The sequence below is a fragment of the Acomys minous genome (genome assembly GCF_964271855.1).
Source record: "Acomys minous genome assembly, chromosome: 4".
NCBI lineage: Eukaryota > Metazoa > Chordata > Mammalia > Rodentia > Muridae > Acomys > Acomys minous.
The window spans coordinates 103,079,326-103,105,663 of NC_140486.1; the positions used below are offsets into that span (position 1 = coordinate 103,079,326).

General features: G+C 43.3%; 1 protein-coding gene across 12 annotated transcripts in view; it reads left to right on the forward strand.

Moving 5' to 3' along the window:
- FN1 (fibronectin 1) overlaps positions 1-26,338 on the forward strand; it is a 69,564-nt gene that overhangs the window by 34,530 nt on the left and 8,696 nt on the right. Inside the window, exons 23-41 of one of the 12 annotated variants that reach the window (XM_084779831.1) lie at positions 630-716; positions 3,971-4,162; positions 5,654-5,926; positions 7,084-7,266; positions 8,839-8,928; positions 9,885-10,154; positions 11,487-11,603; positions 12,403-12,567; positions 13,581-13,736; positions 14,534-14,647; positions 15,728-15,997; positions 17,348-17,535; positions 18,771-18,858; positions 19,844-20,020; positions 20,828-20,917; positions 21,145-21,324; positions 22,083-22,172; positions 22,778-23,244; positions 24,171-24,309. In XM_084779831.1, coding sequence (XP_084635957.1) covers positions 630-716; positions 3,971-4,162; positions 5,654-5,926; positions 7,084-7,266; positions 8,839-8,928; positions 9,885-10,154; positions 11,487-11,603; positions 12,403-12,567; positions 13,581-13,736; positions 14,534-14,647; positions 15,728-15,997; positions 17,348-17,535; positions 18,771-18,858; positions 19,844-20,020; positions 20,828-20,917; positions 21,145-21,324; positions 22,083-22,172; positions 22,778-23,244; positions 24,171-24,309 — 3,336 coding nt within the window. The remainder of the gene's footprint in view (positions 1-629; positions 717-3,970; positions 4,163-5,653; positions 5,927-7,083; positions 7,267-8,838; positions 8,929-9,884; positions 10,155-11,486; positions 11,604-12,402; positions 12,568-13,580; positions 13,737-14,533; positions 14,648-15,727; positions 15,998-17,347; positions 17,536-18,770; positions 18,859-19,843; positions 20,021-20,827; positions 20,918-21,144; positions 21,325-22,082; positions 22,173-22,777; positions 23,245-24,170; positions 24,310-26,338) is intronic. The other 11 variants (XM_084779835.1, XM_084779840.1, XM_084779836.1 and 8 more) reach the window with 11 other exon arrangements.

Below are 26,338 nucleotides of genomic sequence, written 5' to 3' on the forward strand. Positions count from 1 at the left end.
TAAAAAGACTATTAAAGCCGGGCGTGGTAGTGCATGCCTTTAATCCTAGTGCCTGGGAAGTTAAGGAGGAGCATCAGGGTTTCAAGGCTGGCCTCACCTGCACCAAAAATTAGAGACCAATATGGTATCAAACCCCAAAGAACTGGGTGTCCTAAAGACATACCAACACTTGGGAGGCTGAGAGAGGCAAGTATTGGAGAGTGGTGAGTTCTAGCCCAACCAGGGCTGCACAATGAGAGCAGCCAGTGCTCTGTTGCCCAGAGAAACTCTGTCTCAGGGTGGGGGTGGGTGAGTGGGGGGTGGGGGGGTGGAGTGGGGGTTGGAACCAAAAAAAAAGAACAAAGAAAAAAGTAAAACTGGCAAGAAGAAACAATCTCAGGTGTGTTATAATAGCATTAATCTGAAAACAAAAAAATAGTCATCTATCAGAGGGTCACTGTTGCCTTTGTTTTTATAGTGTATACTTTATTATATTTTTTTCTGATCCTAGAGAGAAAAGATAAAGGAAGGAAAAAAAAAGGAGGAGGAGGAGAGAGGACAGAAGGACGGAGAGCAGGCAGAAAAGGAAACATTTCATAAGCCAAACATTTTATGTCCACTTTAACTTTTACATTTTCTCTTCTGTGTAGCATTGTCTCCACCAACGAACTTGCACCTGGAGGCAAACCCTGACACTGGAGTGCTCACGGTCTCCTGGGAGAGGAGCACCACCCCAGGTAAGTGGAGCACCACCCTGCGTAAGCATGCAGCAGATCCGAGGGAACATGTACACGAGGCTCTCCCAAGATTTTGATTCCATTCAGAGAAAACACACTGTACAGGGTATAAGAGAGTCTATAAAGCACACAGAGTGTTTACTGCGTGTAAACATGTCTGCGTGATTTCTTCACAGGCAAGGGAGCAATCGGGTGCTAGGCTGTGGGAGAAAAGACAAATGTTTATACTACAGAGAATTATAAGGACCGGATGGAAACAAGATTTTATTCATTACATTAAAAATGCCCAAATGGGGAAGGGTTGGAGAGATGGCCCAATGGTTAAGAGCACTGGCTGCTCTTTCAGAGAACCTAGGTTCAGTTCCCAGCACCCACAAGGCAGCTCACAGCTGTCTGTAACTCCAGTTCCAGAGGATCTGACACCCTCCCACAGACGTACTTGCAGGCGAAACACCAGTGCACACAATAAACAAACAAAATAAGTATATTTAAAGCCCAAGCGAGTGGCTGGAATCATAGTTCATAGTCCTCTGGTGTGAGTTACCATAAACCTTAGACTGCTTGCTGACGCTTGTCCGTTCTCTTGGGATCTGGGTCGGGCTGGCTTCAGGATTGCCAGTGGTTCCAAAATCTGCATCTGCTCAGCCAGTTCCATAAAATGGTACTGCGCTTGCATATACCCCATACACTGCGCATGGACTTCAAGTCATCTCTAGATTCCTTCCAGCCTGATATGCTGCAGATGCCACGGAAGCAGGTGTCCTACTTGATTATTATTTAGGGAACAGTAGCAACAAAGGGTGTGCGTACAGCACAGATCCAAATTACTATCAAGTGGTTTGTTTTTTTTTTTTTTTTTTTTTTTTATCCATGTGGTTCAGTACCTATGGATATGTAATGAATCGCACCATACCATGTAAGACAGGGCTGGGGAGAAGGCTCCAGTCAGGAATGGCCATTCCTGTATAAGAAAAAAGACCTGAGTCCATCCCCAGCACCTGGACAGAAAGCTGGGCGTGGCTTCAGGAACACCTGTAGTCCCAGTGCTGTGAGATGGAGAGGAGTTTGCGAATAGCCAGCTTCGCTCCCAGCTCAGAGAGTGACAGAAAGATGAAGGTTTAAACATGTTCACACATACTAAAATACACGGAGGGCTGCTGAGATGGCTTGGTGGGTAAAGACACTTGTTGCCAAGACTGAGTTGATTCCCCCGGGAGTCACATGGTAGAAGGAGGGAGCTGACTGACCTCCACAGGCAGATCATGGCACATGCACACTTGTACATGGGCACACATGCTAAACGAATTCATACGCACACAAAATGTAATTTCTTCACTTGATCTTAGCCAGAAGGCTGAGAAGAGATAAAACGTACTTTCTTAAAAGAGGTGTGCTGTACCTCAGCAGGGGTAAGCGGCTTGTTGCCAAGCCTGACTGAGGACAATCCCTGGGACCCATGCTGCCCTCTGACCTTCACATACATGCCGTGGCCGTGTGCATGCAGGCCTATGCACATGTATACACAGTGCACATACATGCCATGGCCATGTGCATGCGGGCCTATGCACATGTACACACAGCGTAAGTAATTGTAATAGAAGCAAACAGAATTAATAATAAGAAAACGTCTTTATAAAACCACAAGGCATACATAGTGTAACACTACTCAAGGAGCATAAGGCACCACAAGAATATTAACTTAGATTCTGTGATTAAATAATGTTCATGCAGGAGATCTTTTCTACAACACCATGGTACTCATTGCTGAGAACTTTCTAGATGGAAGCAAACTCAGTGGAGCAATATATTTGCTTTATCATATAATTGTTTTTAGTTTTACTGACATAACATTTTTATAAAAGTAAGACTGTCATCCCAACACTGAGGCTGAGGAAGGAGGATTAGCAAGAGTTCAAGGCTAGCCTGGTATGCATAGTGAGTCTTAATGCTAGCCTGGGCCACAGTGTGGTCTCGGTCTCAACAAAACTATCTCGATATATTATATGTGCACATATATGTCTATATGATTTTAAAGCACCTTTGATGGATGGTGTCTAGTCTGTAATTTATAGAAATAATTTCTTACAGACTTCTTGCCCTTGCTTGGGCCTATGTGTCAGACAATTATCTATAAATGTATGATGACAGTCACAAAGTAAAAATAGCTTAAAATATTCCCTTTAATCTCTCTTTGAAATGAACTGATTTCACATGGTGTTTCCTTCTTTGTGGCAATGTATTGTATAATGGGCCGGGCGCCCTGTTTCCACATAAGTTACACAGGGTTTGCGATTTGAAACTGACAAGTTCCTTGCTTCTGGGCAGCTGGATCATTAATCTTTGGTCTCAGTGGCCTGCCCAGTCAATGGTCAGTAGCAAAGGAAATGACCTCAACTTTATTGATTTCCCATCCCATCGGGTTTCCTAGCACAGACCACTTTAGTGTGCACCTTTTCCCCACTGACTGAACACACCGTCCTTCCTTTATCCTCACTGAGTCAGCGTCGTGGTGTCCTCTTCCAACATGGAGCTGCAGAGCTCTGGCCAGCCTGCCTCCTTCTCCTCAACACCTTCACTGCCCACTTCTCATAATTCTGGAGTCTTCTATGATAGCATTGCTTTTCAAGAACGAGGAGCATCTCTACTTCTGTTTTCCAACTCACCTCCCCTGCCCCGATTCTGTTCCTGAAAGTCCCATAGGTGGAAAGTGGTCCTGGAGTATTTTAAAAAAAAAAAAAAAGTAGAAAATTCTTCGGCTTTCCTGCAGGTTACCCATTAAGGAAAAGCAAGATGGAGTGGTAGAAGGAGGCTGGTGTTCATAGACAGGAAAAGTCTCAGGTCATAGCTTCTCTTAAGATTTCTTTACCTTTGTTAAAGGTGTTAAAGGTGCCAACATCTTGTTTTGTAACTAACAGTTGTACGTATGTACGGTTTGTATGTACGCACGGACGTAAGGCCATCCAGTGGGCATGATGTAGAATGATCAAGTTAGCATTTCCATCTCAAACATTCATTTCTAAGCACTGGGGACTCTCGGACTGTCTAGTGGGTTCTGACATACAGCATATGTTTCCATGGACCAGTCGCACTGCAGGGTTGGGAGAGGATAGAAACGAATTCCTCCTCTCTGACTGTTGGTAGAAGTAATTGCCCCACCCGGTCCTGTACGGGTCCATCACTGCTGTACAGTTCACTATTCCCTGGGTCATAAATGTTCTTTCCCTGTGGTAACCTTCTCTCTCCATGTACTTCAGATATCACTGGCTACAGAATAACCACAACGCCCACCAACGGGCAGCAGGGGACCTCTCTGGAAGAGGTGGTTCATGCTGACCAGAGTTCCTGCACTTTTGAAAACCTGAATCCTGGCCTGGAATACAATGTCAGTGTTTACACTGTCAAAGATGACAAGGAAAGTGCCCCTATCTCTGATACCATCATCCCAGGTAATAGAAAAATAAGCCGTTATCCTCAAGAGTGGCAGTTTATGTAGCAATGGGGATTAGCATCTTAATCCCCGGTAGCCGAGTGAGTCAGATGTAGTTGGGATTTAATGTCAACCTCCCAGCGAGCTCTCCAAAAACCACAAAAGCCAAAGCAACTGTTTGGACGAAGGCTTTGCTGTCACCTCTGCTTCACTGTCTGTGCTTCCCTGGGATGCTGTTTGTTGCCATGGGTGTGTGGTGAGGGCAGCCACAGCATTAACTCTGTACTGTTTGCTCACATGGAAAGATTACTAAACGGTGTCGCGCGTCTGTACCCAGCGCTGACGGGCTAAAAGTAATGTGGTACATGCATCCTGATGGGACATTTGTGCCCGATTTTTCAATCTGTATCTACCTCCGGCAGTTAGCTAGAAACCAGTTTTTAATCTCCGTATGTGGGCACCGAAGTACACTTGGTTGACAATACAATTCTTTATCTTGCAGCTTCAAATCCTTTTTAAAATTGGAAGTAAGGTGAGAGAGACAGAAAGGCAGATGCAAAGGCCAGGCCTTCAGGGCTTTCTTTCTGTTGAATTGAAAGACAGGATCACAAAAGCCTGTCTGGGGATAGGTTCCTTGTTTGTCCCAAGTCTTTTGGTAGACTGAAAGCACCGGGCCAGATTCTGTTCCTTTCTGCACTATTTTGGAATGCGTTTATGAATACTGATTAAATTACATGAATTGAAATGTTGGCCATAGAATGGGCTAGTTGCTGGATGGCCTTGACCTGACCATGCATTTCAGTGGCACATTCACAATAATACCATGACCACGCTGTCAAGAATTTTGATTGGTTGTTTGGTTTTTTTTCTGTTTGTTTTTTGTTTTGTTTTGTTTTTGTTTTGGAGACAGGGCTTCTCTGTGTAATAGCTCTAGCTGCCCTGAACTCACTTTGCAGACCAGACTGGCCTCGAACTCGTAGCAATCCGCTTGCCTCTGCCTCCCGAGTGCTGGGATTAAAGGCGTGTGCCATCACACCTGGAAAGAATTTGGAATGTAGAAAAGTAATCAATTAACCAGCCAATATATTTTAAACCTTGTAGTTCATAAAACCTATTTTCTTACCAAAGGTTTTGAACCCTTTGCCCCAACACTGCTAGTATCTCTTACAGATACGCCTAGGTTGTGAGAATGATTTTTGACATTGTAAATGTGTTTATGATTTTTTTTTATTTTTATTTTTAGAACTTGAGAAGTTAAAATTGTATCATTCAGGGACATTGTCTAAATGCAAGAAAAGTCCCTAAAAGAATGTGGTAACTAGCCTTACTCTCCCAGGGAAGCAAATTATTCATGATGCTTGGGAAGTCTTTTCAAATAGTTTGGGACACATTGCATATACCATCATTGCTTTACCATTCGTCAATTTTACTACTGGTCACCTGATGTACACTGCTTTATTTTTGCCCCTATTTTCCTTCTGCCTCTCTTCTTGGCTTCGTAACTCAATAGAGGTGCCCCAGCTCACTGACCTAAGCTTTGTTGATATAACTGACTCAAGCATCGGCCTGAGGTGGACCCCGCTAAATGCTTCCACCATTATTGGGTACCGCATCACAGTAGTTGCAGCAGGAGAAGGTATCCCTATTTTTGAAGATTTTGTGGACTCCTCAGTAGGATACTACACAGTCACGGGGCTGGAACCCGGCATTGACTATGACATCAGCGTTATCACTCTCATTAATGGCGGAGAGAGTGCCCCTACTACACTGACACAGCAAACGGGTGAATCTTGAAGTCTTCTATGTTTGAGACATGGATGGTGTTGCATGCTGCTCCGTCACTCTGGTTAAATCTGGATGTTTCTAAGGAGAAGCCAGTGACTGGCCACAGGGTTGAGGGGTACATTAACCTGACTGGGTGAAAACATATATATAATTAGCCTCGCGGGGTTTCATTCAGACCGCAAACAGAGGTAAAGACAAAGAAATCTAGATAACTGATCTGTGAAGTGCGAAGTGGATTTGAGTTTGCGGGTCCTGAGTTGTCTGGTTTTAAAAGGATAAATAGCACGCTGTACAACGAGTACCGGTTAATACTATGACACATCTCCAAAATGTGCCACTGCGTGTCTCCTCTTACCTGTTGATAAGCTGTAGGTAATAAAACACCCAGCAAAAATTAAGGTGGAGCAGAGGGTGATTCTGGGGCGGGATAGGAGGACAGTGTATAAGGCCTTCTGGATGCGCTGCTATGTGAGGTCAGGAAACTCCTCTTTAACCACAGGCTGGGGGCCAGCATGCAACATCTTAAAGGTTCTCTGCTCTGCATGGTAAGAAACATGCTGAGAACCCACCGTGCATGAATCCCCTCACTTGTAAGTAGAGTTCACTGAATGGAATTACGGCAATGCAGTAGTGTGTAGATATCTCACTCCAGGGAAACTGAGGAACGCCCCCCCCCTTGTCGTTTTTTTTTTTGTTTGTGTGCATGTGTTTCTTTGCAAAGTACTGCTATGTCTCTTTGCTGTGTGGCAACTTAACCCTTTTCAGCCTGGGATAAAAATCTTCAGTGATATTAAAAAAAAAAAAAAAAAAAAAGGCCAAAAAGCCAAAAAACTGAAGCTAAACAACCAAACAACTAAAAAAAAAAAACAAAAAACCCTAATCTATTTGAAAATAGATTAAAATTATTTTTATTCTTTAAAATCCATTGATGATGGCAGAAAGGTTAAAGGGGCCTAACAGTATTCTATATAGTCTTTTATTTATTTATTTTAACAGTAGTATATTATGATATTAGATTAGATTTAGATTAGACTATTTGCATGACGAAGACTGTCTCTTTTGTGCATGAATACTGGTTTCTACCTTTTCAGCTATTTTGTTAGCTTTAACTTTAAAGTTACATTAACCTAAATCTTCCTTCTTACCTGAAACCAGCTGTCCCTCCCCCAACCGATCTACGATTCACCAACATCGGTCCAGACACTATGCGCGTCACTTGGGCCCCACCTCCATCCATCGAGCTGACCAGCCTCTTGGTGCGCTACTCGCCTGTGAAGAATGAGGAAGACGTGGCGGAGCTGTCTGTTTCACCCTCCGACAACGCCGTGGTCCTCACGAGTAAGCTCTCACACATGCGCATTCTGTAGGTACTTTTCTGGAGCACGCAAGATGGATTCTGAATTCCCGTGGCGGAACACCTAAAGAGAAGGAGAGCTCTCACAGGGCAGCACACTATCTAAGCTTAATAGGCGGCTCTGTAAACTGTGACAGATGTAATGCTTCTGCCTGAGCGACAAACCTTTGATCTCTATAAATCACAGGGGAAAACACTGTCAGCGGAAGTGCTAAGGCTTCAGAGACACTTTCTACTTCCACATAAGTACACTAAAATAAGGAAATACCAAATGAATTCTGGAGCTAAGGCAGGACTAAGAAAGGTGGTGTCGGCGTGTCTGTCACAGTGTTCTGTTTTGTGGATTCCGAACGGTTTTGTGTGGAGAGAGGCAGAAGTTCTGCTCATAATTCAGAAAACATCTCTTTACACGATTTCCCTGAAGCTCATGAATTTAGAGAACAGCCAGGCGTGGTGGCGCACGCCTGTAATCCCAGCACTCGGGAGGCAGAGGCAGGCTGATCACTGTGAGTTCGAGGCCAGCCTGGTCTACAAAACGAGTCCAAAAGACAAACAACAAGAACAAAAAAGACTTTAGAAAACAACTGACAGTAAATAGACAGTTTTTAGAAATTGTTTCTTCTTAGTTCCTACCATTTAGGGAGAGATATTTTGTATTAAAGAAAGCAAGAGGTTGTAGCATGATGCTGTGCTTTCAATACCCATGGTGTAGTAAGATGCTAAGTGCACAGACTCCCCAAAGAGTGGTCGGAAAACACTCCTTCCCTTCCAGATGTGTTTCAGAAGTGAATTTCCAAAGGGCAGCCGAGCGTGACTGATCTTGCCTTCTCCCTCTGTGGCTGAGGAACAGAGCTTGACTGTGGCCATAAGGTCATTTCTTTTGAGAGCCAGCAGGAACCACATTACCCAGTGTGCCAGACCCTGCATCACATGCTGCCTCCAGTTCAGCAAATCCTCTCACATGTTATTACGTGTTTTAAGAGTCCTAATGCTGTGACCCCAAAGTAACTCTCTGCCCCTTAGAGAAGTCATTATTACCCTACTTTAAAGATTAACATGCTCAGTACTGTGTAGTGAACCCTGAGGTACTGCATATATATGTCTTGAGTTCATTGTCTTGAATACACTGATGGCCCCACAAGGACACATGTTAAATCTTGTCCAATTGTACCTCATAAATATATGCAACATTGTATAACATTGAAGTGGCCGGCCACCTCATAAGGTTGGTAATGGGTAGGTGGCAACATTCACTCTCCTAAGCATTCTCATCAGTTGGCCTCTCAGCAGGTGCACTTTCAAGTGGATGAAAGAGATATTAGTGCCCATGTTTATACTTGGCCAAGTTGCATTTATGCAGGCAGAACTGCGGGGCTTAAAGAGGTACAGGACAAAGTGACCCTGAACTACAGATTATCTCCAAGCATGGAAGCTCACTTAGCTACAAATAGGCTGTGGCATGGAGTGCTTGGCTATTTCATCAGATGACGTAGTCCAGGGGGTGTTGTGGTGTCTCATGCTCTCAAGCTTAAAGCAAGCTCTACTTGCCTCTTCAGATCTCCTGCCTGGGACCGAATATTTAGTCAGTGTCTCCAGCGTCTACGAACAGCACGAGAGCACACCTCTTCGAGGAAGACAGAAAACCGGTGAGTTGTGTTGGCAACGTGTTTATCAAGAAGAGAGCTACCAGCTTTAAATAGCACAATGATAGATTGAGTCTAAAAATGCATCTCCATCTTTCATGGTGTTGGTACATTACTTTAAAATTTTTTTTTTTTTAGTTAGCATGAAGTAGTGGTTTTCAAAGTGGCGTTTTCACCTGCTCTGTTGATCTTCCTCTTCCATTCCTCCCCCTGCTCCCTCTCCCACTCTTCCTGGTCCACATGTCAGAAAGCACCTGGTTATTTGTCTTTCTGAGACTGGATTACTTTGCTTAATATAATAATTTCTCGTTCCCTCCATTTCCTTGTAAATTTCACGGGTTTTTGTCCAAGTGATGAAACACCATGATCAAAAGTAAATTGGGGGGAAAAGGGTTTCTTCTTGTTATATTTCCACATCCCTGCTCATCACTGAAGGAAGTCAGGACAGAAATTCAAGCAGGACCGGAACTTGGAGATAGGAACTGATGCAGAGGCCACGGAGGAGTGATGCTTACTGACCTGCTCCTCATTGCTTGCTCAACCTGCTTTCTTAATGAACCTAAGACCGCCAGCCCAGAGATGGCACCACCCATGATGGGCTGGGTCCTCCTCTGTCAATCCTAATAAAGAAAAAGCTCTGCAAGCTTGCCTATAATCTGATCTTATAATTTCCTTCCTCTAAGATGACTTTAGCTTGTGTCAAGTTGACATAAGACTACCGAGTACAATGCTAAAGCCTTCAAAATATCAGTCTTTAAGTTACGATGTAGAAATGTACTAAAACTGTGCATATCGATTCAATTACTTTGAAAAAGAAAAAAAAGGATGAATGCTTATGTGAGCTGATTGGTCAACTGAGAATACCGTATAACGCGGTCTATTTCTCTCCCCCACATCTTCCTCCGTGTCTAAGCTGGCCGTTCTTGTCTTTTGCTCCCCTTTTTGGGTTGGAAAAACAGGTCTTGACTCCCCAACTGGTTTCGATTCTTCTGATGTCACCGCCAACTCCTTCACCGTCCACTGGGTGGCGCCTCGAGCCCCCATCACTGGCTACATAATTCGCCATCACGCTGAGCATGCTGCCGGAAGACCCAGGCAAGATCGAGTGCCTCCCTCTCGGAATTCTATCACCCTCACCAACCTCAATCCGGGCACAGAGTATATTGTCAGCATTGTTGCTGTTAATGGCAGAGAGGAGAGCCCCCCACTGATTGGCCAGCAAGCGACAGGTAATTTTTTTTTTTTTTTTTTTTTAATAATCTGTAAAGAAACCCCTCTGTATGGACTTTGGTTTAGTTTGTGAAAAAGCTTCGTGCCATCTGAGTCAGCATCACTAGGAAAGTAGATCCGTGGCTGGCGACACAGAGAGAGCAGTGATAGAGGCAGGCGTTGTATGTAGTGCACACCTTTGATCCCAGCACTTGGGGGGTGGGGGGAGAGGCAGGCAGATCTCTGAGTTGGAGGTCAGCTTGGTCTACAGAGTGAGTTCCAGACCAGCCAGAGCTATACAGTGAGACCCTGTCTCAAGAAAAAGGGAAGGGAACAGTGATGGAATGTGTGGCAAAGTATCTCCTTCTTAGAATACGTTTTCAAAAGATATTTTTTTTTTTACTCTGAGAAGTTTTCACCTGATTCAGCTATCTATGTTTTGGTATTTTTGCTCATTGGTTTTTATTTATGGCGTTTTGCGAGCTCAAGCTTATCCAAGATACTTCTGCCTTGACTTCTGAGTGCTGGAATTACAGGCACAAGCTACTACTCCTAGCTTGCATGTTTATTGGTTTTTAACAAAGTTTCATTCAAAAGCATAATATGGTCCCAAAGTTACTGTAAACCTGTGATTTTTCTGTTGGGCTTGGTAGCATGGATGTGAAATCCCAGATATTGCTCCAGGCTGGGCCAGGAAGCTAAGGAGTTCAAGGCCATCCTGGGCTGCTGTGAGTTCAAAGTTAGCCTGCGCTATTCAGTGAGACCTTGACTCAAAAGTACTATTTTTAAGAAGAGGTGCTGTGGGTGTAGTGTATGGTAGAGTGCTTCGCCAAGGCGTAGGTTGTACAGATGTCTATATGCATAGATAGATGTATTTTCCGTCACAATGAACGGGAGACCTGTTACCATAATAATCTGCATTTTAGCTGCAAATAGGGGCATGTATGACCAGTGCTTCCAAATAGCACATAGTTAAAAACGCATGAGTGGCATCTCTGTGAGTTCAAGGCCAGCCTGGTCTGAAAAGAGAGTTCCAGGACAGCCAGGGCTATTACACAGAGAAACCCTGTACCGGGAGTGGGGGTTTGTGGTGCATGAGTAACAACCAGTATAATTTTTATAACTTTTCTGTGATTTATTTTCCAAAAGAATTCACAATTTTATCACAATTTGAATGGTCTCCTTCATCCCTTCCCTTGACTTCTTCCTAGATTTTAATTCTGCTAATTTTAGCACTGCGTTTATATTTTTGTATGAAGGAAATTTAATAATTATCTAGGAAAAGAGCAAAGAGTGAATCGGAGCTTTCTTTGGAAGTTACGGATGTGAGGCCTTTCCTCTGCTCTTTCTAGTTTCTGATATCCCGAAGGACTTGGAGGTCATCGCCTCTACCCCGACCAGCCTGCTCATCAGCTGGGAGCCCCCCGCTGTCTCTGTGCGCTACTACAGGATCACCTACGGAGAGACAGGTGTGCTCATGGGATGGTAGACTCAAGCTCAAAAGTTGTTTATACACTACAGCTAGAGGTGGAAAGCAGAGCTAAGGGTAAAATCCATTTATATACTCACAAATATTATCTTTGGTAATTCTTATTCCTTCTTTTCTGTGTTCTCTAAGTTTAACAAGTATTCTGTTAACAACTTTGGAACAGGATGCAATTCATTCAATTTTATGTTGAGTGAGTCACATTCTTGCCTCTTTTTTCTACTTAAAAAATTAATTAAAAATATAATTGCATAATTTCCTCCTTCCCTTTTTTTCTCCTAAGCCCTCCCATGACCCTCTGCTGCCACTCCTCAATTTCTTGGCTTCTTGTTCTTTTGTTACACACACACACACACACACACACACACACACACACACACACAGAGTGTGTGCGCACTCCCACAAAAGTGCACAAATACAACCTACCGAGTCTGCTTAGTGTTGCTTATGTACAAGGCTTCAGGGCTGACGACTTGGTATTTTATTATCAACTAGGGAGCTCATTCCTGGGGATCTGTTCACCTTTTGCCTGCTAATCTACAACTCGGTGACACGTTCACCCAGGGATGTTAAAATGACATTAGCTTGAGAGTTCTGGTTTTTATAGACTTAGCAGAGCTTCCTGCATGCATAAATGTACTTGCCTGTTTAGGCTGTGTTAAAGCAGTGCTCCTTAAAAGGGACCCTGCAAACAGCAGTGGTTCCCATATTGCTTTCAATGCATTATGATTGTTGGAGTAACTCTCAGCTCCTCAAATTCTCCACTCACCCCTTTCCTGCAGGAGGGAATAGCCCTGTCCAGGAGTTCACAGTGCCCGGGAGCAAGTCCACAGCCACCATCAACAACATTAAACCCGGAGCGGATTATACCATCACCTTGTATGCTGTCACTGGCCGTGGGGACAGTCCAGCCAGCAGCAAGCCGATTTCCATCAATTATCAAACAGGTAGAAACGTCTCTTCTGGGGTGACACGGGGTTATTCATGAAGATAGCTTTCACAGGATCCTCCCCAGTATTTTCTCCACTGTGAGACTGATTTTTCTTTAGTTTTGTGTGGTTTTCCTTTATTTTAGTTTTAGCATCTCATATTTGTTAAGCAAGTGTTGTATCACCGAACCTCACCCTTATTCCTGATTTATTTTCTTAATAAGACAAAAGACTACCTATGACTAACAGAATGTTTAGACAGATGTAGAAAGACAACCTCAGGAACAGACGTTTTTGTCTGTTTTTAACTGCTGTACCATGTGTATCTGCGGTAGACATGAGACAGGGAGCGTATTCATAAATATCTGTAAAAAAATAAATGACTGGCTGAGTCAACTGAGTAGAAGACAAAGGCCTGCTTGAGATGTAGTGTTTACTTTGTGGAATGAAGCAATCCTGTTGAAAATAGATGTGATAAGCCAGGTGATGGTGTTGCACGCCTTTAGTCGCAGCACTCCAGGAGGTAGAGGCAGGTGGTTCTTTGCGAGTTTGAGGCCAGCCTGGTTCATGTAGTAAGTTCTAGGACAGCCAGGGCTAATACAGAGAAACCCTGTCTTGAAAAACAAAACAAGGGCTGGTGAGATGGCTCAGAGGTTAAGAGCACTGTCTGCTCTTCCAGAGGTCCTGAGTTCAATTCCCAGCAACCACCTGTTGGCTTGCAACCATCTATAATGAGATCTGAGATCTGGCACCATCTTCTGGCCTGCAGGCAATACATACAGGCAGAGCACTGTATACATAATAAATAAACAAATTTTTTTAAAAAAGAAAGAAAGAAAGAAAATAGTTGTAATGGTGTCTGGGTTCATACCTTTTCTTCTTCAAGCTAACCCTTTACTCTTGTCAGAAGAAACATGTGCAAGCTCGTTTGCATGCACACCAGAACTAAAGACAAGGGCTTGTCCAGTTCTGCCCTCAAACACTGGGGCTTCACCTTTTTTTTTTTTTTTTTTTTTTTTTTGTACTTACAGAAATTGACAAGCCATCCCAGATGCAAGTGACGGATGTTCAGGACAATAGCATTAGTGTCAGGTGGCTGCCTTCAAGTTCTCCGGTGACAGGTTACAGAGTCACCACCACTCCCAAAAATGGCCCAGGACCATCAAAAAGTAAAACTGTCGGTCCAGGTAAGAGTAACTGCTATGTCCCATCTAGCGATACAAACACGGTGCCAGCTGGGACGTGTTCATTTTAAGTTAGGGGGTGCGTGTTGCGGTGTTTCCGTTCATAGGCTGTTGCCAGACCCCATTCACAGGGCAGGTTTTAGTTTCCATGTATTTCTGGGATTTTTTTTTTTAAATACAATTTTGTATGGTAGCATGGACTCTGACATTGCGGACCCTTCTAGATCTGAGGTTTTTATTATATAAAATAGCTTGCATTGTGATCTCAAGGCAATTTCTTAAGGTCAAGTTAATTTCTTAATTTCTTTTGGTTTTTTTTTTTCAAGGATAGCCTCATTAAATTTGCAAGGCATCATGTTAAGTTGTAAAACCTATTCTTGAATATGATTTTACTGCAGTATGCTGAAACATTTTTGGAGATAGGGTCTTAATGCAGTCTATGCTGGCTTTGACTGTACTATGTAGGCAAGGGCGACCTTAGATTTCCTCTTGTCTGTATCTCCTATGTGCTGGTACTATAGGCATACAGTTTACTGTGCTGCTGGGTATCAAAGCCTGGTTTTGTTCGAGCGAGACAGAAGCACTCCATCAGCAAAGGCGCATTCCCCAGCCCCAGTTTTGTTACCAATGAACACGTTTTCCCCAAGAGGAAATAGGTACCTGACTTTGCCGAGCTGAATAAGTGTTTGATGATTATTCTGCAAATGAAAACCGTAGGCTTAACATCTGCTTTTCATTAAGCTCTCAGGAGTGGCCTGGGTGGCTTTATAGACCTGCAATTGCTTTTCCATCCTTGGCAGATCAAACAGAAATGACCATTGAAGGCTTGCAACCCACCGTGGAGTACGAGGTCAGTGTCTACGCTCAGAACCGGAACGGAGAAAGCCAGCCCCTGGTTCAGACTGCAGTGACCAGTACGTAACCCGTGCTCAGTTTCTACTTCTCTCTCTTCTTGGGTGACTGGATGCCCCCTGGGTGTCTTTTGCCATTGTATATAGGGAATAACAACATGTAGGTTGGTTCATATCTTGAGATGAGCCCTTGGCAAATATTTCTTTCTTCTTGGTGCCACATAGGTAGCTTGTAGGGAGAACTACTGTAGTGTTGCTGTCAACAGCTGCTGTGCTTTGATCTCTTTTGCTCAAATAGCCTCAGCAAAATCTCATTTGCCTTTAGCAAATCTGAAATATTTCTCTAGGACCTACTTTTTCTATGACTGGATGGTAAAGTTGACTGGAATATGCCCCATGAGGTGGTTATGTTTGGAGGACTGTGGCTGGATTAGCGTATTTTTAAAAAGATTTATTTATTTATTACATATATAGTATTCTGCCTGCATGTATGCTTGCACACTAGAAAAGGGCACCAGATCTCACTATAGGTGGTCATGAGCCCACCATGTGATTGCTGGGAATTGAACTCAGGACCTTTGGAAGAGTAGACAGTACTCTTAACCGCTGAGCCATCTCTCCAGCCCTGGATCAGTATCTAATATAAATACTTTAATAAAAAAAAAAAAAAGAAAATAAATAAATACTTTAATAGAAGGGAAAAAAAGAATCTGAGAAAGATTATAGCAGTCTACACTGAACATCGAAAATCAGCTTTACCATTTCCAAGGTCTAGAAAATCCAGGTCTGTGAGACTAACATCACATTGCAAAAATCAACTCTAGAATATCTTTAAATTGATAATAAATTTAATAAATAATAAATTGATAATAAATTTCCTTTATGGAGATTTTTGCAGGTTGTCTACATATCTCACGCACACCTGTGTTTTAATAAGCAATGTGACACTAAATACTCTAAACCTTAAGAAAGCCTTTTAAGCAAATGTCAAGTAACTTTGCCTTTTAATAGTGTGATAATTGGAGTTTAATTCATCAAAGAAAATGGTTACCTGCAGAACTGCTTTGCACGGTATAAAAAAAAAATATGCTTGTTTCACAACTTGCTTTTCACATAACCTCTTACCATTAATTTGCCTAACAGACATTGATCGCCCTAAAGGACTGGCATTCACTGATGTGGATGTCGATTCCATCAAAATTGCTTGGGAAAGCCCACAGGGGCAGGTTTCCAGGTACAGGGTGACCTACTCAAGCCCTGAGGATGGAATCCATGAGCTTTCCCCTGCACCCGATGGCGAAGAGGATACTGCAGAGCTCCGAGGCCTCAGGCCAGGTTCTGAGTACACAGTCAGTGTGGTGGCCTTACACGATGATATGGAGAGCCAGCCCCTGATTGGAGTCCAGTCCACAGGTATATCGTTACCGCACCACCCGGGTGCTTACGGGAGCAGCGGCTTTATGCCTTGCTGGCGTTGTATTTTACTGGGCCACTGACTCCCGTGGAAGGGAGAGTAGAGAAACGCCCTCAAACTCTCAGCAAGGGCCCTCTTTAACGAGGAACGGTAACAAACAAGAAAAAGCTAGGTGGTATTTAGTTAACTAAGTCTAGTAAAAGGAAATTTGAGCTCGGCCTGGTGGTGCACGCCTGTAATCGCAGCACTTGGGAGGCAGAGGCAAGCAGATCTACGTGAGTTCGAGGCCACCCTGGTCTACAAAGTGAGTCCAGGACAGCCAGGGCTACACAGAGAGATCCTGTCTTAAAAAATGAAAGAAAGAAAGAAAGAAAGAAAGATAGATTTGAAGTAGCGTAGCATATGTGCATATATATGTATATATATATACATACATACACACATATATATACATACATACACATATATGTATATATGGAGAGAGAGAGAGAGAGAGAGAGATTATTTCCTAAGTGACACACCTCTGGTTATACTCCCTCTCTACACACGCAGGAAAGAAGTCTAGGATCATAAAGTTTACTGAGAAATGACCCTAAGCCAGGCATTTCCTTGCAGCATGCTCTAAGAGCACATGGGCAAGATCTCCTCTGGCTAGTTACCCTGCGCAGGGGCTTCTGTTGCTTGAAGGATTCTGATCCAGATGCACGGGACAGAGTCATCGGGGCAAGAGCTCCTGCAGCCCGTCCTCCCCTCGGGCTCCACTTCACGGAGCAGGGTGGACTGTGCAAAGCGCGTAGAGGTGGCAGTCCGTGTTGTTGCTCTTTGCTTCTCTTTCCTGCCTCTGTCGTGAGCCAGTTTTCTTCTCACGCTGCACCGCAGAGAATACTTGGAACTCAGCCATGATATCTGCCGTGGGAGGTCCAAATAAAAGAGACAATAAAAACATAATTCTCTCTCTCTTGGATGGAATTCTCCATGAAATGGTTTCCCATACAAAGATAATTTATATAGAAAAGGAGCCATTGCTCATCTTTTTCATACCAATGGGGGAAAAAAAATCAATTCTAATGACATATATGGCCATTCGACTCTTGGTTTTAGGGAGATAAGACCCAATCCGCTTTTGAGTCCTGCCATTTACCCAGGCGTTTCCAGTGAGTCTGAGAACTGCTGGTACAAAACACACTTTTGTATCCTTTTGTACCACTTGCTTGTGCTGACTCTCTGCTGGGCCAGGGAGTCCACCAGCTCCTCCAGGACCAATCCAGTCTCCTTCTTACAGTTTGCTTTCTTTTCCCTTTCCCTCATTCCCTATGAGATAACCTTTTAACCACTGACCGTCCTCACAGCCATTCCTGCTCCAACCAACCTGAAGTTCACTCAGGTGACGCCCACCAGCCTGAGTGCCCAGTGGATAGCACCCAGTGTTCAGCTCACTGGCTATCGAGTACGGGTGACCCCGAAGGAGAAGACGGGACCCATGAAGGAAATCAACCTTTCTCCAGACAGCTCGTCCGTGGTTGTGTCGGGGCTCATGGTAAGATGTGAGCTTCCATCCCTAGAACAAGGAAGTAGGTGATTTCATAGAGTTTAACAGGTAGAAGTATAATTCCTAATAAACCTAATCTTCTTTATACAATAGAATTCTTTAGTGTTCTGATCTAGGGGTTTTTTTTGTTTTTTGTTTTTTTTTTAAGATAACCTAAGAGGACCGTTTGGTTTAGAGTGGTATAGTTTTGGATTTTGTGCAGTTTTTTGACAAAGGTATTCTGCTTGTTTTAAAAGATTGTATTCTGGAGCTAGAGAGATGACTCAGCAGTTAAGAGCACTGTCTGGTCTTCCAGAGGTTCTGAGTTCAATTCCCAGTGATGGTTATGGTGGCTCAGAACCATCTATAAATGAGATCTGGTGCCCTCTTCTGGTGTGCAGGCACACATAGGCAGAGTACTATATATGTGAGAAATAAATGAATCTTAAAAAAAAAAAAAAAAAAGATTGAATTTGTGCCTTTTATGAGCTGTGCTTCCTTAGCAAGAAACATTCTCCAGGTGGAACCGACCTAACTTGACACTACCCTCATTAGAACCTGTAAACACCAGCCAGGTGTGGTGCATGCTTTTAGCCTCAGTACTAGAGAGGCAGAGGCAGTGTGATTCTCTGCGTTCAAGGCCAGCCTGGTCTACAGAGTGAGTTCCAGGACAGCCTGATATACATAGAGAGATCTTGTCTCAAACAAATAAACAAATAACATTTAAAAAAAAAAAAAAACCTCTTTCTGGATATGCAGAAACTATCTAGGATTCTAAGGGCTTGATGTACATTGTAACACAAGACCAGTTCCAAGGGAAGCTGCAAAAGAGGATTCAGAGACAGAATAGGAGTTTTGTCTTGTCTCTTTGTGATCAGGGGAAAAAAAAAAACCACACACAAAAAACCCAAACCAACCAACCAACCAAACAAAAAAAACCCATGATTTATACTTGTAGATCATAAAGGCTGGGAAAAAGATAATACTGTTTTTTCTTATTCTTTTTATGACCATTTTTGGATTGCTTGAGCCTAACTAACCCCAGAGAACATTTTAAAATTCATTTAATTTAAATGTGTTGTTGATCCTGGGTAAAAGTGAGTTAGTCTGGGTATTTGAAGTGTTGGGTTTTGCCGGTTACACAGACTGTCTATTACAGTCACTGTGTTTTTCTAATTATTTGCTAGAACTCTCTAGGCTTTATGCAACACTGTTGCCAAAGCTTCTCATGCCCTCATTTCCAGGTGGCCACTAAATATGAGGTCAGTGTCTACGCTCTTAAGGACACATTGACAAGCAGACCAGCGCAGGGAGTCGTCACCACGCTAGAGAGTAAGTGACAAACCTTGAGTGTAAGTAAATATAAAAGATGACAAAAAAAAAAAAAGCTGGGTATGGTGGTGCATGCCTTTAATCCCAGCATTCGGGAGGCAGAGGCAGGCAGATCGCTGTAAGTTTGAGGCCAGCCTGGTCTACACAGTGAGTCCAGGACAGCCAAGGCTACACAGAGAAACTCTGTCTTGAAAAGCCAAAAAAACAAAACAAAACAAAAAACAACAACAAAAACCAAAGGTGACTGAGTAATCTTTAGATCAAATCACTAACTTAACCACAGAATCTGGAAATTGATACAACAGCTTATCGTTTTTGGTAATCCACTTTGTATGCCAAGCAGAAAATAGTCCACTGAAACAAATGAAATCATGTCACTGTGTCTTGCTGGTGCTGATGACGGCATGAAGCCCCTTGAAGCCCATGACCGGTTCACTCTCTGCCGGTGAGGGCTCGTTTTCACCGAGTTCAGTGTGGGGAGGACACACTGGCTTCTGCCGCAGGAACTCTGGGGCTAAATCAGGTCCCTAGTCTAGTTCTCTGCTTTATCAATAACCTCATGTTTTATCATGTCTGGCATGAGCAGGATGTGGAGCCTTAAGTGAGAGAATACTGCTAGCCACATACGGGTCATTACTAGTAGACTAGGTTATCTTTCCGATCACACATTTTTACATTACAATAAATTAATCGTTGCAACACTTGTTTGATATTTCTAGATACTATAGAGTCAGCCCTGGGAACCAGTGGTAGCATATATAAGGCTTTTCCGTTTCTTCAAAGGGAAGACATGAGAAATGAATATTTTCATTTTTCTTAAACACCACTAACCATTCCTGATGTCAAAAGGGGGTGGCCTACACAGTACTAGCCAGTGCACTTCCTGAAGTGAATGTAGTCGTGTAATGGGGACATGTTTTAAAATACGAAAACCTCATGTGTGTGAAAGAAGCATGCACTAATCTCTAGTTATGCTACTATACAGATGTCAGCCCTCCAAGAAGGGCGCGTGTGACCGATGCGACGGAGACCACCATCACTATTAGCTGGAGGACAAAGACTGAGACAATCACTGGCTTCCAAGTCGATGCCATCCCGGCCAATGGCCAGACCCCAGTTCAGAGGACCATCAGCCCAGACGTCAGGAGCTATACCATTACAGGTGAGTGCACTCGGCAGTCCGACTGTGTGCGCCCCAACAGCACAAACGGGCTTAGTAGTTATTCTGTGACTGGTATTTATGAGAGCACAGTTTGAAAAATGTGATTGCCGTTCTATGATCTTTTGAATTCCTGACTTTTGATTGACCTATAAATTTCAGTCATCAAATTGGCTATCTCATAACATGCTTTTCATTGTTTAAAGAAAAAGTGTGCGCCTGTAGTCAGAGGCAGAGGGATGTGAGTTTGAGACCAGACATAGTGAAACCCTATTTTTTTTAAGTTCATACAGAAAACAAAAATACCAAATAGTAGTGTATAGTTCTTAGCATTAGCATGACTAGATTTTTAAAAAGCATGATGAAATTTATAGCTACAAACAGCACTATATATAATATAGGCAGAAGCAGGGCGCAGCGACACATGCCTATAATCCCAGCTCTCAGATAGGCAGAGGCAGGCAGATCTCTGTGAGTTTGAGACCACCCTGGTTTACAAAGTGAGCCCAGGACAGCCAAGGCTATATAGAGAAACCCTGTCTCAAAAAAACTAACAACAACAACAACAACAACAATAATAATAATAATAATAATAATAGGTAGAAGCTGTAATCAGAGACAATTCAGTATCAGGACATGAATGCCTTGCTTTAGAGATGGGTTTCTCATTCACATTACTGTTCCCCTGTGAACTGCTTCTGTAGCTTACAAAATTATGCCACGGTACAGGAGCCAAGGACATTGCAGGCAAGCATTAGAACTTACTTAAGTAAAGTAAGCACAGATGAAAGGCTTGTCTTTAAATTCCAGGTTTACAACCAGGCACTGACTACAAGATCCACCTGTACACTCTGAATGACAATGCCCGGAGCTCCCCTGTGGTCATCGATGCCTCCACTGGTAACTACACATCCTGTTAAGGAAAATGTCAGCGGATGCTTATGTAATCAGCTGTGTAAACTTTAGAAACTATTATGGAGCTGGAATTTCCATGCCACGGCTCCGGGGACTCCCAGGTTCTCTCCCTACTGTTTGCTAGGGCTGGCTGCAAACGTGAGAATAGTTTTCTGGTCATTCATTTTTCTAAGATACCGTTTTTTTTGTTTTTGTTTTTTGTCTGCTTTCAGCCATTGATGCGCCATCCAACCTGCGGTTCCTGACCACCACACCCAATTCCTTGCTGGTATCATGGCAAGCTCCCCGTGCCAGGATTACTGGCTACATCATCAGATATGAGAAGCCTGGATCCCCTCCCAGAGAAGTGGTCCCTCGGCCCCGCCCTGGTGTCACGGAGGCCACCATTACTGGTATTTTCCTCTTTAATCATAGATACTCCAAATCCATAATACCCACCCCGCCCCCAGTTGTGTCTTTGAGGCTATGGCATGAGAGTGATGTTCCCAGCACTCTAGAAGGGTTTCTTCTCTTTAAGGATAAGTAGCATTCTCAAAGTGGGAGTGTCTGAGCATGTGCTTTCAGTGCCATCACATGGCTCAGCTATGATGTCCTACTCTGTGATATAAATTAACTTATTCTTCATTACTTTCCCCCCAAAATAAAATAAACCATACATATACTATTTCATGTATGTTGAAATCCCCGTAAAGCACACAGATATCAGGAAATCACAGCTTCTTTGTTGTGCTAGAAAATAGAATCTGGTATGGGAAGACTTGGGCTGAGCACTTTGTAATTTTTGCTCTGTCACTGAAAGCTGTTAGTAATTAAATAGAAGGTGGAGGTCTGTGACGGTCTCTCCCAAACGGATATTCCATTGGTGGTATACAGTGCTGATGGGTCATCTGCAGGCTGAAAGAATCCTCTAGAAAGGTTACTGTGAAACTGCTGGTTCAAGTGTCAGGTGTGACTGCAAGATGCTTAACTGGCTGAGCGGCCTTTGTATGCAGTCTCTGGGCATAGACAGAAGTAAAGCTGATCTCACCTTTTAAGACTTCGGGTAGCTGGGAGGAACACTTTGCTCCCCACTAGCCTCTGCTGAGCCTATGGCTGCTGCTTGACTGGCCATGCCTGCCAACACGATGAAATGGTTGTGTTCCCCCGTCAGGTCTGGAGCCAGCAACCGAGTACACCATCTACGTCATTGCCCTGAGGAACAATCAGAAGAGCGAGCCTCTGATTGGGAGGAAAAAGACAGGTAAAGACTCCTAACCAATGTCTGCTTTGCAGGATGAAGTTCTCCGCATTTCGACACATTTCTCATGGATGATTTTTTTTTCCTAGCAGAATGGCTTATATATCGTATTCTTTGACAGGAATCGCCCAACATGCTTTAATGATGTCTGATTTATTTATTTTTCTGTGATCTAGAGGCTCATTCACATTTCAGAAATTCAAACTAGGGAGTATGAATCAGGGCGGGGAGCTTTCTAATGGTGGGAGTAAAACCTTTCATATTTGCCTTGATTTATGATTTGGTTTCTGGAATTTAAAATCAAGCATTTCAGTTGCAGAGGCTTAATTGGAGCAGAGGTGGCTTAGCTTCTATGGGGCTCAGCGGTTCAAAGCTTTGCCTGTATGAGAAGTCCATACTAACATTTCATGTCTAAATTGTAAAGAAATCTGTGAGGGGGGGAAAAAAAATCAAGATTTCTTTCTTGAGAGTGTTCTGTGATCTGAGAACTGCTGGTTGCGTACGAGCCTCGATCAGGTTGATGTACACTTGTTGCCTGGTTTGAAAGAGACTGTTCTTCCTTGAGCTTAACACGCTTTGCTTTTTTGGCTCTAACCTCTCTTGGCTAGATGAGCTTCCCCAACTGGTTACCCTTCCACACCCCAATCTTCATGGACCAGAGATCTTGGATGTTCCTTCCACAGTCCAAAAGACCCCTTTCGTCACCAACCCTGGGTATGACACCGAAAATGGTATTCAGCTTCCTGGCACAAGCCACCAACAAGCCAGTGTTGGGCAACAAATGATCTTTGAGGAACATGGCTTTAGGCGGACCACACCACCCACCGCGGCCACCCCGGTCAGGCTTAGGCCAAGACCATACCTGCCGAATGTAGATGAGGAGGTCCAAATCGGTCATGTTCCCAGGGGTGACGTAGACTACCACCTCTACCCTCATGTTCCGAGGCTCAATTCGAATGCCTCTACAGGACAGGAAGCTCTCTCACAAACAACCATCTCTTGGACGCCGTTCCAGGAGAGTTCTGAGTACATCATTTCGTGTCATCCCATTGGCACCGACGAGGAACCCTTACAGGTAACTACCTCTACCGTTTTCCCCTCTTCATTTGTAACTGTGCCATTCAGAAAGGGGTCAGACAGAAGCAATCAGATCTCTCATGTCAGATGTCTACTCTCCCAGGGCTGATGTTACAACTCTGGGGGGTTGATTGTTTTCTTCTCTCATCCCGGCTCTGGAGGATAAGCCAGAGAGTGTCAGAGTTTGATTCAGTAAAGAGAATGAAATTATTTCTTTTTATTATTCTCATATACTGGAGGCCACTTAGTGAGATGGGTAAAAAGATGATATTAGAGAAGAAAAAAAGGAAAATTATTTATATGAAGTTGGAAATGCCACTCCTGGTGTCTGTCCTTGAAGGGTCACACTATCTATTATGTGTCTAGGAAGATTAGACAAACCTTTGGGTACCAGCTGTTGTGAGAGCCTGCGTCTCCAAGACTCTATTCTTTAATTTGTCCCACAGAGGCTAGAATCAATTTTTATCATCTTATTTTTAGAAAGTGAAAGAAGTCCTAAAATTGACTGTACCGCAGGACATTTATTTATTAGTTTAGAAAACTTGAGTCTGGGGATGTGCCAGTGTTTTAGGAAAACCCAAGTTCTACTGTGCTGGCACCTTGCATGGCACGCACTCCTCTTCTGTGGTGCTCATGGTTATGAAGGGGGCTTAGCCAGGAGTTCGTCTAATGAGCCACAGGACTCAGGGGAGGCTGGCGACGTGAGGGCTTCTGGTAATTGTGGAACACCTAGGTAGGAAGATGTAGCAGGAATGATGGCTTTTTGTACTCATTTAACATTTCATCTTGACTGAGTGGGAGACCTATACACGCCTCCCCCTTCTCTCCTTTCCTGCTTTGTTAAACATGGTGAGTTACTAACAAAACAGGAGAGCCCATGCCTGCTTGTCTTTCTAATGCTTTCTTCCCACTTTGGTTGTACAGTTCCAAGTTCCTGGAACTTCCACCAGTGCAACTCTGACTGGCCTAACCAGAGGGGTCACCTACAACATCGTAGTTGAGGCACTGCAAAACCAGAGGAGGCACAAGGTTCGGGAAGAGGTCGTTACCGTTGGCAACACTGGTAGGTGCACTGCTGTCCTCCACCCCAGAGAAGGCTTTGTCTACTGTTCCTTGTTGTCTTTGAACTTAGGACAGTAAGACTGCACAGCAGCAGGAAATTTCCCCTTATGCAATCCTAGGCTGCTCACCAACACATGATTGACAGGATGACAGGCCTGGGAGGGATGCTAATATTATTTAGTCCAATTTACTTTGTCCTTCCTATTGACTATCTAGAGTCAATGGTTTCTGAGTATCTTTTTCTAGTCTCGTGCCCCGTTCTGTGGTCCAACCCAAACAGAATACCTCTGCGTAGTCTGTAGTCTTCCTTTGCAACGGTAAGTGACGGCTTAGGCTTTGTTCCTAATGTAAAATATTACCAGCTGCCTTTTCTTCCCAAAAAGCTCCCTATTCCAAATTCCGATTTTATATGCTTCTTTGTTTTCTTTTTTACATATACTTATTTTAATTTTATGTGTATGGGTGTTTTGCCTGCATAAATGTCTATATGCAACATGCATGCAGCACTCACAGAGGCCAGAAGAGGGTGCCAGATTCTCCAGAACTGGACTTAAACAGCCATGTACGTGCAAGGTCCTCTAAAAGAGCAGCCAGTGCTCTTAACTTCTGAGCCATTTCTCCAGCCTCTTTATATGTGTTCTAATACTCTTTAATATACATATACATATATATATTTCATGTTACATACATGCAAGATCTTAATAAAGGTTAAATGGCCGTCACAAAAACTTAATAAAGATTAAATGACCCCCATGCAAAATCTTAATAAAGCTTTAAATGACCACCATGCAAAATTAAAGGTTAAATGACCCCCACACAAAAATCTTAATAAAGGTTCAATGACCAGCAAGTAACATCATAATAAAGGTACTTTAATCATAAAAAAATCTAAATAAAAGTTGAATGACCCTTGACTCTTAAAGTCTTTCGAAGCCAACGATGTGCCACTGAAGTTTTTTAAGTTGCAGTGCTAAAGATTCACCAAGGAACAGGAGTTAGGGACTAACTGAAACTGTGAACCCCGAATCATCTTACACTGTCAGGGCTAAGTCCCGGCTTCTTCCAGGAAGCAGGACTTCCGTTTAGGGCCAGGTACTTCATTTCAGTCTTCGTCCTCAGAGAGAAGACTGTGATTTCACCCTTAAATAAGCAGCCGCATGCCTGGCAACGCAGAGGTAGGCAGGTAGTCTGTCACAGCCACAGTAATTAGCATTTGGCTTTTGTGGTTTCACTTGTAAAGTGCCACATGAAAGGACTTTTTTTTCCCCCAAAAGCATAGGGGTTTTGTGGTCTTCCACATTGTTTACTTGAAGGTGTGCGGTGTGTTTCAGACAGGATCCTATCTATGTATAGTCTGTGAGGGACTTAAGCCTGCTATGTTGCTCAGGCTCCATAATGTCAGAGCAGAATTGTAACTTGTGGGTGTTTTAAAATACTCACTCCCCGTGGAAGAGTGTAGGCCCCTTTGTTTTCTTTCCAACTCCTTACTCCAGCACTGAGCTTACTTCTCTTGGCTTTAAAGCATTTTAGACTTTCTAGTTCTCCCAAAATGGTGTCTTTTGAAATAGTAGGCATTTCAAATATCAATTGCATTTGTGCTTTTGAATTTTACGCTATTAAAAGAAATAGCCACATGGGGGATTTAAATTCATATGAAGTTAGCTTATTTAGCACTTTGAGAATAACCTGGGGTGTGCTTTATTTATACAAATTATATTTACTTTTATTTGTTGATTATAAATGGGTATTGATGTTTTACCTGTGGGTATGCCTGTATACAGTACACATGCTTGGTACCCATGGAACACAAAAGCTGCTTCAAATCGCCCGAGACTGGAGTTATTATAGACAGCCTTGAGGCACCATGTGGGTGCTGAGAACCTAAGCCAGGTTCTCTGACAGAGCAGACAGTGCTCTTAACCACTGAGCCACCTCGCCAGCCCCTACACAGATTATTATTTTTTATCCTTTCTTAAGATAAAAATGTCTAAAACAGAGGTATGGGATCTTGGGAAATCCACCAAGAGTTT